The sequence below is a fragment of the Coloeus monedula genome, assembly GCF_965178545.1.
Source record: "Coloeus monedula genome assembly, chromosome: 19".
In the NCBI taxonomy this organism is placed as follows: domain Eukaryota; kingdom Metazoa; phylum Chordata; class Aves; order Passeriformes; family Corvidae; genus Coloeus; species Coloeus monedula.
Genome location: NC_138799.1, coordinates 11,649,607 through 11,664,594, shown reverse-complemented (window position 1 = coordinate 11,664,594; position 14,988 = coordinate 11,649,607). Strand labels below are relative to the sequence as shown.

The 14,988-nt window shown below is 60.6% G+C and overlaps 2 protein-coding genes across 2 annotated transcripts in view; both read left to right on the top strand.

Moving 5' to 3' along the window:
* Positions 1 to 122: 122 nt before the first annotated feature.
* SLC26A11 (solute carrier family 26 member 11) lies at positions 123 to 7,570 on the top strand (the record flags this gene model as incomplete). Its single annotated transcript, XM_082294207.1, has 16 exons — positions 123 to 287; positions 589 to 781; positions 941 to 1,026; positions 1,534 to 1,613; positions 1,807 to 1,949; positions 2,216 to 2,391; positions 2,481 to 2,553; positions 2,892 to 2,942; positions 3,238 to 3,298; positions 3,650 to 3,705; positions 3,817 to 3,957; positions 4,901 to 5,028; positions 5,414 to 5,513; positions 5,731 to 5,867; positions 6,136 to 6,208; positions 6,946 to 7,570. 16 exons carry the CDS (start codon positions 123 to 125, stop codon positions 7,026 to 7,028), a joined length of 1,746 nt encoding a protein of 581 aa, XP_082150333.1. The 3' UTR covers positions 7,029 to 7,570.
* Positions 7,571 to 11,620: 4,050 nt separating this feature from the next.
* Positions 11,621 to 14,988, top strand: part of RNF213 (ring finger protein 213) — a 42,835-nt gene continuing 39,467 nt past the window's right edge. Inside the window, exons 1-5 of the mRNA XM_082294038.1 lie at positions 11,621 to 11,928; positions 12,384 to 12,995; positions 13,575 to 13,756; positions 14,392 to 14,550; positions 14,772 to 14,965. Coding sequence (XP_082150164.1) covers positions 11,728 to 11,928; positions 12,384 to 12,995; positions 13,575 to 13,756; positions 14,392 to 14,550; positions 14,772 to 14,965 — 1,348 coding nt within the window. The 5' untranslated portion in view covers positions 11,621 to 11,727. The remainder of the gene's footprint in view (positions 11,929 to 12,383; positions 12,996 to 13,574; positions 13,757 to 14,391; positions 14,551 to 14,771; positions 14,966 to 14,988) is intronic.

Here is a 14,988-nt window from a genome sequence, read left to right as displayed (position 1 = left end):
AGCCGCGCTCGCCGTGGCTGTACCAGGCTGGCCCCGGCGGCTCCCGCAGCCCCGGCCCCGCGGGGGTCCCGCCCCGCTTCTCGCCCGGTACCGGAGCCGCGGCCCCGTGGGGCGTCCCGGCCATGCCGGGGTCCCGCTGCCCGCGCCCGGCGCTGCCGATCCTGCGCTGGCTCCCGCGCTACTCCCGGGCGTGGCTGCCGCTGGACCTGCTGGCGGGGCTGGCCGTGGGACTGACCACCGTGCCCCAGGCGCTGGCCTACGCCGAGCTGGCCGGGCTGCCGCTGCAGGTGGGTGCCAGGGCCTGGGGCTGGGACCCGGGGACCTCCGCTCCCCGAGCCCCTGCAGCCTGGCAGTGTGGCGGGCAGGGCTGAGCTGAGCTGAGCTGAGCTGAGCTGAGCTGGGCTGGGCTGGGCTGGGCTGGGTGACCAAGGGCTGACCCTGTGCAGTCGCCCATTTCCCGGGCAGGATGCCATGCGTGTGCCAAGGGCCCTGGAGTGACCCGAGAGCAGCCCAGCCCTCCCAGTCTGGGAGGTGTCTAGCCTCTCCCAGCTCCCAGGGCTGTGCCAGTGTCCCTTCTGTCCCCTGCAGTACGGCCTCTATTCCTCCTTCATGGGCTGCTTCGTCTACTGCTTCCTGGGCACGGCCAAGGACGTGACGCTGGGTCCCACGGCCATCATGTCCCTGCTCGTCTCCTCATACGCCTTCCACGAGCCCGTCTATGCCGTTCTCCTCACCTTCCTCTCTGGCTGCATTCAGCTGGCCATGGGGCTCCTGCACCTCGGTGAGATGCTCTTGCCATACACAGATATATTTTTAGGAAATTTTTCCCTCCTCCTCTCTGCTCTCCGGGAAACTGGGATTGTCTTGCTGACACTTGTGACAGCTCTGTGTGCCCACACACTGGGGCCACAGCGTGCTCACTGCCTGCCATCCCATGCAGGATTCCTTCTGGATTTCATTTCTTGCCCTGTCATTAAAGGGTTTACATCAGCTGCTTCCATCACCATTAGCTTCAACCAGATCAAGGTAGGATCTGCCCTGTCCTGGACGCCTCGCCAGCTCTCTCCTAGTGCTGTGGAACTGGGATGTTTAGCACCGGGCTGGGCGATGTGCTTGGTGCCGGAGGAAGGAGCCCCAAAGGGGTCACGGGACCCCCTGCTGGGTTCCTGAGCACTCTGCTCCGAGCAGACCAAGCTGAACACACCCTCTGCTGGTGACCAGCTGGTGGCATCCAGGACACCAGTAAACCCAGGACACTGGATTTGGTCACTTGCAGGAGGCACTGGGTGATTCTCTGGCACGGTGGGTTCGCAGCTTTGGGAGCTGGGGGGGGGGGGGGGGGGTTGCAGCCCCACCAGCCCCTCGCTGGCCTCTCAGGGACCTGAGGCTCTGCTGGGCTGCCACACTTCCTCTGTGGTTAACCCAAATCAGAGCCTCTGCCAGCAGCTGGCAGCCGGTGTTGGCCAATGGCTGCGGTCACAGGGGACGGCCGGGCTGTGCCGGGCTGTGACCACGCTTTGTCTTCCTGCACAGAACATCCTGGGGCTGCAGGGGATCCCGAGGCAGTTTTTCCTGCAGGTCTATGAGACGCTGCGGAGGATCCGGGAGACCAGGTCGGCACTATCCCATCCCTGCCCTGCTCCCTCCCCTGCAGCTGCAGCGTCTTGGGCTCTGCTGCTTCACTCCCCATCTCTTTGGTCACACCTTGGACTGGTTTCTCGGTCTCAGCCCAGCGCTGTGACACAACCCCCCTCCCCTGGGGCTTTGTGGGAGCTCTCCCGGTGCCCACTGATGTGCCTCTTGCAGGGCTGGGGACGCTGTGCTGGGGCTGACCTGCCTGGCTGTGCTGACAGGGCTCCGGGCCATGAAGAGCCACCTGCCCCAAGCTGCCCCTGCAGAACCACTGGCTGTCAGGATCAGCTACCTGATTGTCTGGATCTCTGCCACAGGTGTGTCAGCTGTCCCCTGCCCTGTCCCTTCCCGGGGGCTCATCTCTTTGGGTCAGGGAAGACACAGCCCAAAACTGGTAAAACCCAGGTTGGCAGGAGCCAAGACCTGGAGGTGGGTCAGGGAGGACAAAGTCCCAAGGGTCCTGCCACTGTGCCCCTTCCTAAGGCTCAGAAGTCCTCAGCAGCTCGGATCCCCATCTCTTGCCCTCCCTCCCACTGGCCTGGGCTCTGGGCAGGTTTCACAGTTGCTCTCTCCCCTTTTGCAGCACGCAATGCTCTTGTTGTCCTGTTTGCTGGCCTGGTTGCTTACTCCTTCCAGGTGATGGGCTCCCAGCCCTTCAGGCTCACGGGCAGCATCCCCCAGGGCCTCCCAGCGTTCCGGCCGCCGCACTTCTCCCTGGCAGTGCCCAATGGCACCGTCCCTTTCCAGAGCATGGTGGAGGTGGGTGCTGGCAGCTCCCCAGGGGCTGCTCTGCTCCCTCCTGCATGTGCTGGGTCCCAGCCCCCCCTGAGTGGATCTTTCTCTCCCAGGACATGGGGGTCGGGCTGGCCGTGGTGCCGCTCATGGGCCTGCTGGAGACCATCGCCATCGCCAAGGCTTTTGGTAGGGCTGCGCCAGGGTCCTGCCCTGTGCTCACCGGGGGGTCTCTGCAGGGACTCGGGGTGCTAGGGAGGGGTCTCTGCAAGGGCACAGGGTGCTGAGAAAGGTGCTGTTCCCATTGGGGCACTGGGGGGGACTGGGCTCCAGTTCATAGCAGGAGAAGTCCTGCGAGGTGCACAGCTGAAGTTTGCCCAGGAGGTGAGTGTTGTCTCGAGGTTCTCCTGTGCCCGAGGGGTGCCAGGACAGGGCCCACACTGTCCCGGTCAGTGCTGGTTCTGCTCCCTGTGTGTGGCAGGTTGTGCCTGCGGGAGCCTCAGGCCAACGCCACCATCTCCTTTCAGCCTCGCAGAGTGGTTACAGGATTGACCCCAACCAGGAGCTGCTGGCTCTGGGTAAGAGGCTGCTTGGCCAGGACGGCAGGGGTGGGGCTCCAGCTCCCACAGCCGCTGAACTGCCTGAAACCCCCATCTCAGCAGTCCTGCCTCCACCTGAAGTTTTCCCTTCCTTACCTTGCATGCTGCCCCCGCCCCAGGCGTTCTCACAGCTCAGGAATTTCCAGAGCAGGCTGAGTCCCTCTTACACGGCTGGGTGGGCACTGTCTGGCCCCGGGGATCGGGAAGGGAGAAGGTTGTGATGGGGACACAGACCCAGCAGTGCCTCCCCAGCCCCTCTCCCTCGTCTCCTCAGGCGTCGCCAATGTCCTGGGCTCCTTCGTCTCCTCGTATCCCATCACGGGCAGCTTTGGCCGGTGGGTAGCAGGAGGGGGAGCAGGGCACTCGCTGGGCTGCGTGGTGAGAAGGCTCTGCAAGATCTTGGGTGGAAGACTGTGCTCACCCCAGTGGGTCCCTGAGCTCGTGTCCTGGTCGCCAGCAGCCCACCTTGGTGGCCGGGTTGTGCGTGGGTCCCGTGGCCGCCTTCTCTCCTGCTGAGGGCCACCTCCCTCCCTGCTGTGCGGTCCCGCTGCGGGCTGGGAGCCAGGGGCTTGCTCGTGTTCCTCCCTGATAGGGCGGGTGGTTCTCCCGGGTGGGGTCTGTGCGCAGGGGCGGCCCGCAGTTCCGCGGCCCCTGCACAGCCTGGGATGTGCGGGTTTGCATTTCAGGACGGCAGTGAATGCTCAGTCAGGGGTCTGCACCCCCGCGGGAGGGCTCGTCACAGGTACAGCCCTGCCCCTGCCCTACTGACCCTGCCCTGCCCCTGGGCTGCTCTGCAGGCCGGGGACCCCCGGGTGTCGGGGTGCCCGTGGCTCAGGGGTCCCCCCTCCCGCAGGTGCCCTGGTCCTGCTGTCCCTGGCGTACCTCACCTCGCTCTTCTACTACATCCCCAAAGCGGCGCTGGCCGCCGTCATCATCTCGGCCGTGGTGCCCATGTTCGACGCCGGCATCTTCCGGACGCTCTGGCGGGTTAAGAGTGAGGGCACCGGTCGGGAACGGGCAACCCCTGTCAAGGAAACTTCCCGGTCCAGCCATCCAGGAGCCACTCCGGCAGTCACAGTCGCAGCCCCCAAGCTGGGACAGAGGCCCTTTCGCGGCCCCCCCCGCCCCACTCACACAGACCAGGTGTCCTCACCGGCTCTGCCCCAGGTTTCCCATAGCAGAGTCTCAGACGTCCAGATCCTTAAAAGAACTTAATAATGGTGCCATAACTAAATAACAAAATAGCAGCTCGAGTTGGATGTTTCTGAGGAGGGACCCAGAACAAAGGGCCCTGTGAGCTTTTATCCTTTTATCCCCCCAGCCATGCGAATGTCTGGGGGTGGTTGGCTCCCGCCGCTGTCTCTGAGTGTCCCATCACGGTCTCTGTGTGTCCCATCACCGTCTCTGTGTGTCCCATCACGGTCTCTGAGTGTCCCATCACCGTCTCTGTGTGTCCCATCACCGTCTCTGAGTGTCCCATCACCGTCTCTGAGTGTCCCATCACGGTCTCTGTGTGCCCCATCACGGTCTCTGTGTGCCCCATCACGGTCTCTGAGTGTCCCATCACGGTCTCTGTGTGCCCCATCACGGTCTCTGTGTGCCCCATCACGGTCTCTGAGTGTCCCATCACGGTCTCTGTGTGCCCCATCACGGTCTCTGTGTGCCCCATCACGGTCTCTGTGTGCCCCATCATGTGGCTGCGCCACCGGTGTCTGAGTCCTTTGTTATGCAAAGGGAGCAGTTCACGGCCCCTTTCCAAGGGCTCCCATCCAGAGCTCAGCCTGCAGCTCCACTGAAGCTGCCCCGAGCCGCCTGCACGGAATGGATTCCTCACGACCCGGGTGCAGCCCGGCTCTGCCCGCAGAGCTGGCGCTGTCACTGAGGGCCCTGTGGCACGAGGACAAGGCACAGCTGAGCCTGGCTTCTCTCTCTTGCAGGGCTGGACCTTGTGCCCCTCTGTGTGACATTCCTGCTCTGCTTCTGGGAGGTTCAGTATGGAATCGTGGCCGGGGTGCTCGTTTCTGGGATTCTCCTGCTCTACTCCATTGCCAGGCCCCCAATAAAGGTGGGCTTCACCCCTCCCCTTGGATGTGGCAGGGCCAGCCAGGCTCACCAGGGAGCTGGGAGGGGGCTCCTGAGGGCAGTGAGGTGTTGGGGTGCAGGATGCTTCTGAGCTGTTCTTGCTGTCCCCAGTCTGCCACAGGCACAGCACAGGGACCCCTTTCAAAGAGCAGGAGGAAAGGAATATCCTAGGGCTGGAGAGCAGGAGAGGGAGGCATCGCTGCCCCTGTCCTGCTGACACTGAGGTGTGTGCAGGAGGATTTTCCCTGAGGGATGGCAGCTCCTGCTTCTCCCACTCCATCCAGGAGGACAGTGAGTGACACAGGCAGTTGTCCCTGCCTGGGGAAGGTCACAGCCCTGAGCTTCCTGTGGCTCATCTCTCTCCACAGGTGTCAGAGGGGGCCGTGCTGCTGGTGCAGCTGGGGAGCAGCCTGCACTTCCCAGCCGTGGAGCACCTGCGGGACTCCGTGTGCAGCCGAGCTCTGGCAGGTACAGTGCTCCCAGCCTGTCCTGGGGACCCAGCTGTCACCGCCTGGATCACCCAGAGTGTGGGTGGCAAGTGGTGCCCAGACCCAAGGACTGCGGGTGCAAGCGGTGACAGCGTAGCTGTCCCACCCCTGCCAGCCCCTGCCCTGGCTCTGCGGGCTGTGACCCCTGGGCTGGTCATTTCTGGACTCATCAGGGACGTGACCTTATGCTCTTCCAGCAGCATCTCCACCACGCTCCGTCATCCTGGACTGTTGCCACGTCAGCAGCATTGATTACACGGTGGTGGTGGGGCTGTCAGAGCTGCTGCAGGAGCTGCGCAGGCACGGCCTCTCGCTGGCCTTCTGTGGCCTGAAGGTGTGTGGGACCTCGGCCACCCCACCCCAGGCCCAGGGAGGGTGTGTGCTGAGGGGCTCAGCCCAGCTGCCTTCCCTCGTGGCCTGTGCTGGCCTCTCCTCTGGTGCCACCATCATCATCTCAAGCACCTTCATCTCGCAGAGCTGGAGGCTGCAGATGCAGGGCGCTGGGAAGGGCTGGGTGCTCTGTGCTGGGATGGCTGGGGGATCTGCCCCAGAGGGATGGGAAGTGGCCAGCACTCCCCCAGCCCAGGTTTCTCTGCCCTCAGGACCCTGTTCTCCAGGTCCTCCTGTCTGCAGACTTAGAAGGATTCCGGCATTTCCCCAGCTGGGAGGAGGCAGGTGAGGCTCTGGACTGCTCTCCCAGGATGTGATGAGTGTGGGTCTGGAGGACAGCCATGGGGATCTGACCTGTCCAGCCACAGAGCAGCAGTCTGGGGGTTGCAGGGCCTTCTGGGAGGGTGAGCTGGAACCCCTCCAAAGAGTTGGGTCTCCCCAGCCTTGGAGATTCATGGTGAGCTCTGGTGGTTTAACCCAGCAGCAGCTCAAGCATCACAGAGCCCTGCACTCCCCCTACAGAGGGATGGGACAGAATCAGAGAAAAGGTAAAACTCTTGGGCTGAGATAAAGGCAGTTCAATAGGACAGAAAAGGAAAGGAAAATTATAATAATGATGAAGGAATTTCCAAAGCAAATGATGCACTGGGCAGTTGCTCACCACCCACTGACCAATGCCCAGCCAGCCCCTGAGCAGTGGCCGTCACCCCCCGGCCAAATCCCCCCAGTGTTTCATTCAGCACAATGCCCTGTGCTCTGAACATCCCTCTGGGCACTGGGGCAGCTGTCCCGGCTCTGCCCCTTCCCAGCTCCTCGCTGGCTGGGCAGCCTGGGAGGCTGAGAAGTCCTTGGCTTAGTGTAAGCACTGCCCAGCTGCAGCCAAGCTATCAGGGTGTTATCAACAGGAGTCTCATCCTGAATCCAAACACAGCTCTGAACCAGCTCCTGGGAACAACAAACTGTCCCAGCCAGTCAGGACATGAACCTTGGCTTGACTCTGCTTCCCCCCCTTTCTGTTGCAGAGCGGTGCGGGGGAGCGGAGCTGGGGGGCAGCGGGGCAGAGCCCTTCACCAGCACTGCCGAGAGCAGGGGGCTCATCCAGTGAGATGAGTTTGGGCTGAACGGCCTGTGACACCCCAGGGACATCAACACACTGCAGGGGAGCCGCCTGCCCCAGCCAGGCCTCCTGGGCAGTGGGGGTGGACTGTCCCCCTGTCCCACACCAAGATGGACAGAGCAGCACCAGCCCAACCCCACATGGGCTGTGGGACAAAACTGTTCCCTGTCACAGTGATCAGTGCAAAGCCATCCTTCCTTTAGGGAGCTGATGTAATTTTTTTAAACATTTTAATTCTGGACCTTTTTCATGTTCTGGGCCACCCCAGTGGGGACGCAGGGTGTGCTCTCCTCAAAGCTGTTTCAGGGCTGCTGGCACTGCCCTCCAAGTGGACATGGGGGCTCAGCCTCCAGCTGCTGGGAGAGGGAAAACGTCTGGGATTGTGCTCCTTACTGATTTTTATCCCTACTTACCCTTTTTATCCTTACCTTGTTTGTGGGGTGTTGTGCTACATGCTGCCCTGGGTCAGGGCTGTGCTGGCACCCTGGGGTGCAGCCCCTGGCCTGGGCCCTGCCGAGGGGATGGGCACGGTGACACCAGGCTGTGCCCGGCTGTGCAACGGGGACAGCACCTGCTGCGGCTGGGCCGGGTCGGGAATTCAGTTTCCCTGAACAGCCCTTGGCCGACAGCCGGCACTGAGGGTAATAAATCAGAAATTGCTAATGACTCTGTGTGGTATCAGCCTTCCTGAGGGAAAGCTTTTTCCTTTTGTGTGGGAAGGGGAAATTATCTTTTGGGTGCTGCTAAGCATGCCAGGGAAACGAAACTGAAACCAGGGCGGGGCTGTGCGGGTGATCCGAGCCCGAGGGCGCGTTCCGGCACAGTTCTGCCGCCGCCGGCGGTGCTGGAAGGGCAGCAGAGGTACCCGGGAGCCACACACCTGCCAGGGCCGCCGGGTCCTGCCCTGGAGTGTTCGTTCCCGTCCGGAGCAGCTCTGAGTGAGTTCCTTGCTGCACCATGGGGATACCGGGAGGGGGAAAACAGGGCATGGGGGTAAAAAGGGCTGCTTGTTTAGGAATATGTGTGTGCTCAAACCTGTGTGAGCACTAGTGGAGGTCAGGGCTGCTGGGAACCCGTCTCTGGCTTGGTCCTGTTTGGGTCCGGGATCAGCCGCGTCCCTACTTTTGTGTGTGGAATCCGCTTTTGATTGTCGGGCCCAGCACAATGTGCTTTCCTCCAGCACACTTGTCCTCCCCGCTGCTGCTGCCAGGTCCTGCCATGCGCCCCTGCACCAGCCGGGGGACACCTGCACCGGGCTGATGGGTGGGGGGATGCTCGGGGGGTACCGGGGGGGAGCCCGAGGGATGCCCGGCGGCATCGGAGGGCCGGACGGGGCGGGAGCCGTCGAGAGCCGCCCGGGGGCGGTGGCCAGGGCCGAGATTGGCCGGGCCGGGCCGGGGCTGGGCGGGGACCGTGACGGCAGAAAGGAAAGTTGGCGGCTCGGCAGAGAAACGAAACTTCGCCGAGCGGGACTGAGACGGAGCCGAAGGGCGTGCGGGCGCTGCGGGTGCCGGTGCCCGGTCCCTCGGTGAGTCGCGCTGCCGGGGCCGGCGAGTGGTGGGACGGGGCACCGGGCCTGGGCTTGCGGGGGCTCCGGTGCGGGCGGCGCGGGGCGGGGGCAGCCGCGGGTCTGGGGCAGGCGGTGCTACGGGCTCCGGACCCCGCTGCACCCTCCCGGTGCCCCCGGAGCGCTTCGGTGCGCCCCGATTTCCAGGTGCACCCTGATCCCCGATCCGCCCGGAGCCCGCCGGTGCGCCCCAATTCCCCCGTGCATCCCCGCGCACTCAGGTCCTCCCATCTCCTCCTCGTTCACTCGGGACGCTCCTACCCCGCGGTCCCCCCGTGTCCCCCCGTGTCCCCCCGTGTCCCCCCGTATTCCCCCCGCGGTCCCCCCGTGTTCCCCCGTGTTCCCCCGAGTCCCCCTGGGCCCTCCCGGCGCCGCCCGGGAGCCGCGCTAGCCCCGCCCCTTATCGCAGAACGCATCTCATTTGCATCCCGCCGCCGCTTCGCCACGCCATTGGTCCACCCGCCCTGTTCTTTTGCATATCTCCCGAGGGGGCGGGGAGCCGGCAGTCGGCGGGGAGCGAGGGCGGCGCTGTTTGCAGGGAGGCCCCGCCCCCGGGCCCGGCAGCGACCCCCGGCCCGGCCCCGCTCCTCGCCGAGCTCCGGCCCAGCTGCGGCCATGGCCCAGCCCCGGCCCCGCTTCCCGCCCAGCTCCGGCCGTTGCCCAGCCCCGGTCCCGCTCCCCGCCCAGCCCCGGTCCCGCTCCCGGCCCAGCTCCGGCCGTGGCCCAGCTCCGGTCCCGCTCCCGGCCCAGTCCCGGTGCCGCTCCCGGCCCAGCTCCGGCCCCGGGCCCTCCCGGCGGAGCAGCCGCAGGCGGCGTTGGAGGAAGGGGCGCCGGGCCGTCCATGGGAGCACGGGGCCTCAGCGCGGGGGGAGCGGCTGTTTGTGTTTATTTGTCTGTAAACCGCTGTGGTTCCCCCCCGCTCCGAGCCCGGCTCTCGAGTGTCGCAGGTCGTTTCCTGGCACTAAAACGCAGCCGGGCAGGAGAGGACGTGACACGGCTCCGTTTCCTCACGCGAATGTCGGTGTTTGTGTCTCTGCCCCGTCCCTGTGTGGCCCCCGTGGGCGCCCAGGCTCCCGCGGGGCCGGGACCCGGACCCTGCAGTGCCGCGGGTGTCGCTCGGCTGCCGGGGACGGCCCGCCCGGCTCCTGCCGCAGGTGTGCGGCCACTGCGCCGGCTCCCGGCACCGGCCCTGGGCACCAGGACTCGGGTGGGAGGGCTGGGCTGGGCTGGGGCTGGCCTGTCCTGGGGCTGCACAGTGACCAGAGTCTGCCTGTGTCACCTCTGGTGCCTGTGTGGCTCTGGGCTCTGCTCTGCCCAGGTCATTCCACACTGCTCTCATCCCAAACTCCCCTCCCAGTCTCTCACGTAACCTCCCCCGGCATTCCTGACCAGAGAGAGTTTTCTTCACTTTGCAGTGACTGTCGGGGGACAGAGAAGTGAGTCAGTTGGTGACACATCCTACACACAGTCTCCACACTCAGGTCTTCAGTGTTAACTAGTTCCTCTTTTGCCAACAAAGTAGTGCTGTTTTTTATGTCAAAAGACTGGTTGAGTCCTTAGTGACACAGAATTTCCGATTTGCAGCTTGTTGTTAGATTTAGAACTCACCTCTGAATTGTGTTTGACAACACGCTAATTCTGCCTCTCTGAACAGAGACAGAATCAAGTACACAACACTGTTACGCTGGGGGAAGTATTTCCCAGTCCTTTAGTTCAAGACTGAATGACCTGGGCCACGAGAAAGGCTTTTGGTTTGTTGACGGGGAGAAGTGGGATCCTAGAAGAACACACTAAATGCAAATCAAGCTGCTGCAGTCCTGACAGGGTCAGTTCTTAGCAAATCCCTCTGCACTCCAGCATGGCAGGGTAACAAACCTGGGGTCTCCGCCTCTGAAATACTGTAGGAAGAACATCCAAAGCAGCTGAGGTTCAAAGCTTTTGCTCTCAGAACTGGGGTAGAGGCTGTGTGGAGGAGCCTGTGAAACCCCTGCAGAAGGCAGAGATCTGCTCTGCTGCCTGACTGGGCCTGGAGCTGCCCTTCCGCAGGTTCTTTAAGGACTGGATAAGACTGAGGATAAAAAGGGAGTTTCCTCTGCCTTCCTGGAAAGGACTCAGCTGAGTGGGAGTGGTCACACTGCCAGCCCAGAAGGCTGTGCCAGCTGAGATGTGCACTGTCCTGTCACTGCTCATCCTGGGCTCCTGGCACTGGCACAGGCAGCTGGTTGCCAGCACTGCTGCTGTGTTCTGAGTGCAGGAGGGACAGGGATGGAGCTGTACCTTAGTGCTGTGGTTCCTTAATTATTCTGCAGCTGGCAGGGCCTTGGAGAGGGCTGGAGGCTGTACAGGGAGATTGGTGACATTGCTGGTGGGAGCTGAACAGGGAACAACAAAACAGCTCCTGTGCGTTCATGTCCTGACTGGCTGGGACAGTTTGTTGTTCCCAGGAGCTGGTTCAGAGCTGTGTTTGGATTCAGGATGAGACTCTCGTTGATAACACCCTGATAGCTCGGCTGCAGCTGGGCAGTGCTTACACTAAGCCAAGGACTTCTCAGCCTCCCAGGCTGCCCAGCCAGCGAGGAGCTGGGAGGGGGCAGAGCCGGGACAGCTGCCCCAGTGCCCAGAGGGATGTTCAGAGCACAGGGCATTGTGCTGAATGAAACACTGGGGGGATTTGGCCGGGGGGTGACGGCCACTGCTCAGGGGCTGGCTGGGCATTGGTCAGTGGGTGGTGAGCAACTGCCCTTCACTTGTTTTGGATATTCTCTCATTTTCCTTTCCTTTCCATTCTGTTCCTTTCCTTCTGTGTTTATCTCAACCCACAAATTTTACCTTTTTTTCTCTCTTCTATCCAGGGGTTTGGAGCTGGATGGTCTAGTGTAAAGTGCCCCTGCCTGTGGCAGGAGTGGAAGGAGATGAGCTTTAATATGCCTTCCAACCCAAACCGTCCTGCAATCCCACTGGAGGGTGAGTTTCCAGTTTAACAATTAATTTCCCTCTGTTGCAGAGAGAAGAGAGGTGCAGGTCCCTCCAGTCCCTGATGCAGGAGCAGAGGTGAAGGGAGAAGGCGCTGCTGGGCCTTCTTTCACCACTGAAACAAAGGAGACAGAGGGCGAGTTGCTGATGGACAGAGCAAGAGCTCTGACCAACACCTCAGACACCACACCTGACACTGCGGGTCAATCTCCCTCCTCTGCTGAGACACGGCAGGAGGAAAAGGGATCCTCCCTGCTGGAGGATGTCACAGCTCCAGGGGACAGCGCAGAGCCCTCGGCTCAGCGCGGGGCCGGCGACTCTGCTGAGGTGGCTCCTCCAGTGATGAAGGTGAGGATCCTACTGGGTGCTGGGGAGCAGCTGTGATTTGTTGCTCTCTTCTGTGAAGTGAGGAGGCTGGGCTGCATCCCCCACATCCCTTTGGCCACAATGGGGAGCTGCTGCCTGGCTTCCTCCAGGAGCAGCTCGCTGTGTTTGCTGACGCTGTGTTGTGTGTGCAGAGCTGCGGTGCCGGGGGAAAGCACACAATTACACAAGTCAGCTTAGACACTGCAGCGCTGCTCTGTGCTCCTGCTGAGCAAGTCTTGAATGTTAAACCTGCACAGTTCTCAAGAGTTATTTGCGTTTCGCTGGTTGGTCTTGTCCCTCCTCTTCCTGATCGTTCTCCGTTAGCCCCATGCAGCAGGAAGATGTCGGGACTTGCTGCAGCGGAGGACGTGACAAAGAGTTTCTCTTTGACAATGAATAAACAGACATTGTGCTCCTTGTTTTTCATTTTTTAATAGAAAAGGAAGAAGAATAAAGCAAAAAAATACACGTCCGTCTCCGGGGAACAGGACTCTCTCCCTCCTCAAAGCACAACACCATCTCAAGCCACAGAGTTGCCTGACACATGTGTTGTTCCTCGAGAAATCCAACCCACCGGGAGTGAGGGAGCAAACCCAGGTGCTGATGGACTTGCTGATGCCAGTGGAGACACACCTGAAGGCGACAGGGATTTGGCCCAGCTGGGGAAGGAAGCTGGCAGCCTGGAAGCACAGAGGCTGAGCCCTGCAGAGCAGAGCAGCACAGCCAGTGAGGCTCCCCCAGCTCCCAGTGCTGTAGCCCTAGGGGACAAGGTTGGGGATGGAACAACCATGGAGCGCAGAGAAACAGCCAGGGATAATGTGGAACGGGGCAGTCACGCCCCTGGCCAGCTGCCAGAAGCCACAGCACATTCCCAGACCTGGGGCAGCAGCAAGGAACTGCTGCCAGCAGGGCAGGGAGCGAGTCCCTCTGGGCTGCCTCCTGCCAAGGCAGCCCCCCAGAGCAAACCTGAGACCAAGGCCTCCCCTGGGGCCCAGAGCCTGCAGGCTGGGAAGGAGCCCAGGCAGAAAGGGAACAGTTCCACTGGCAAGGTGAGTGTGAGTGAACTCTGGTGAGTGTTCCAAGGGGCCTGGCTTCCCTTTGCCACTGGGACTTGTTCATGCTGTCAGTGAGGCTGAGGAGCATGAGCCCGGGGATACAGGGTGGAACTGGGGAGCACTGTGGGGAGGTTCTTATTTAAGTTCTGCTCTCCTGGGTGTCAGTTCTAGCCCAGCTCTCACTGAGGGGTTGCTCAGTTACCCCCAGGACTGGGAGGTGTCTCCAGCCAGCTGTGTTCTCTGGAGAGCTCTGGGATCCCCTTGGACAAGGGGATTTTGTGCTTTGCAGGTGCCTGTGCTCTGCTCATACACAGGCCTGGTGAGCTGGAAGTTGCTAGGGGTTCTCTTTCTTTATACACCATCATCTGTGACCCGGGGCTCACTGACCTGACTGCTTGGCAGCATGTTTGGGTTGCATTCCTCTTCCGTCATGTGCTATTTTCCTTAACCAGCAGCTTCCCTCAGTGAGGGATCAGTATTTCCAGGAGGATGAAGCTGGTGGTGTAGCAGGAGGAGATGTTGTACACCTGGGGTCTCCTGTTTCATTAGGCATTGTTTGCCTCCCTGTTGCAGAATGCAAACACAAAAGAGAAAAATAAGACCGCAAGTGAGAAAATGCCTAATGGGAGTGAGAAGACAAGTCTGAGCAAAGGAGCTCAGGCTGCCCGAAAGGAGGGTGCTGTGGCTGCAGCAAACAGTCCCAAGAACAAAACGGAACAAAGGAACCAGAAATCTGTGGAAAAGATTAAAGAAAGGTGAGAACAGCCCTGCTGCTCCCCAGCGTTCTTCACTAACAGGAGTTGCTGTGAGGAGGACTCAGACTCCAGACTGAGGTGGGAGGTTGAGGTGCTGGGATTGGGTCAGTATGTACCTTGGACAAGTGGGGAATGGAATTGTCTTGAAACTGAGGTGAAGTGGCTGTGCACAAGGGAGCCAGTGTTCAATGGGAGCTGCAGCACAGGTGATGTCCTGGGGGATGTGGTACACATGGTACTTGAACCTGCTTGAGCATCTGATGAATGAAGAAGAGATTATTCTCTTCTTGCGTTTATGGGCAACGTGCTTCACACACACAACGCTTTAGGTGAATAGTGTGAAGAGCTGTTTTGGTGTTTTGTGTAATGTGTATGTGCTGGAAGGGGTTGGAAGCGTAGCCATTCCAGGTGACTCTGCTGGGCCAGTGCATCTCCTGCTGCTCATTATTCCTTTTTGCACTGGGCTTTGCACTAGGCCTGCTCAAACATCAGTCTGAGTGAGCTGCTGCCAGAGTTTATGGGTCTTGCAGGCAGTCAGCTGGTGGCTCAAATCTGATTTGAGATCTACAGTGATTTGTGAAATTAAAAAACCCCAACAGAATCCTTTCTATTTCCCTTCTAATTCTTCCCTGCAGTTCTGTGAGCCGCAATGAGGGTGTTACAGTGTATTTCCATGCAATATTATCCAAAGACTTCAAACTCAACCCCAATATCCATAAAGTGTTCATCAGAGCTCAGAACATTCCTCCCTACACCAACTGGGAGGACAACATCTGTGAGCTGAACTGCACCCGGTGAGTGTTCCCTGCCCTGTGGGGCCTCAGTTACTGTCAAGCTGTGGCTCTGTGCTCGCAGGTTGCAGCAGAGGGTTTCACAATGGAGAAAACTGTTCTAAAACGTTCTTGTGAAAGAATAGTCACCATTCCTGTTAAAAATGGAGCAATGCATGGAAAAGGAAGTCTGTGGATCAGCTAACATGTCCTTTGCCTGCCTCTGCTGTGTTTGTGTCTCCTAGGCATCTGGGAGAACATGGATACCTCATTGAAGGTGCTGTAACTCTCACCAAAGAAATCCTGGATGAATACATTCCTTACAAGTACTGGGTGACCTCTGGGAAGGGGGACTATGAGTTCATATACAAGAAGCCAGAATCCTGTAATCCTGTGAATCGCTGCTTGATGATAAAAAGGAACTTGCTCAACAATGGAGGTGAGCTCTGCTGGCTGGACCTG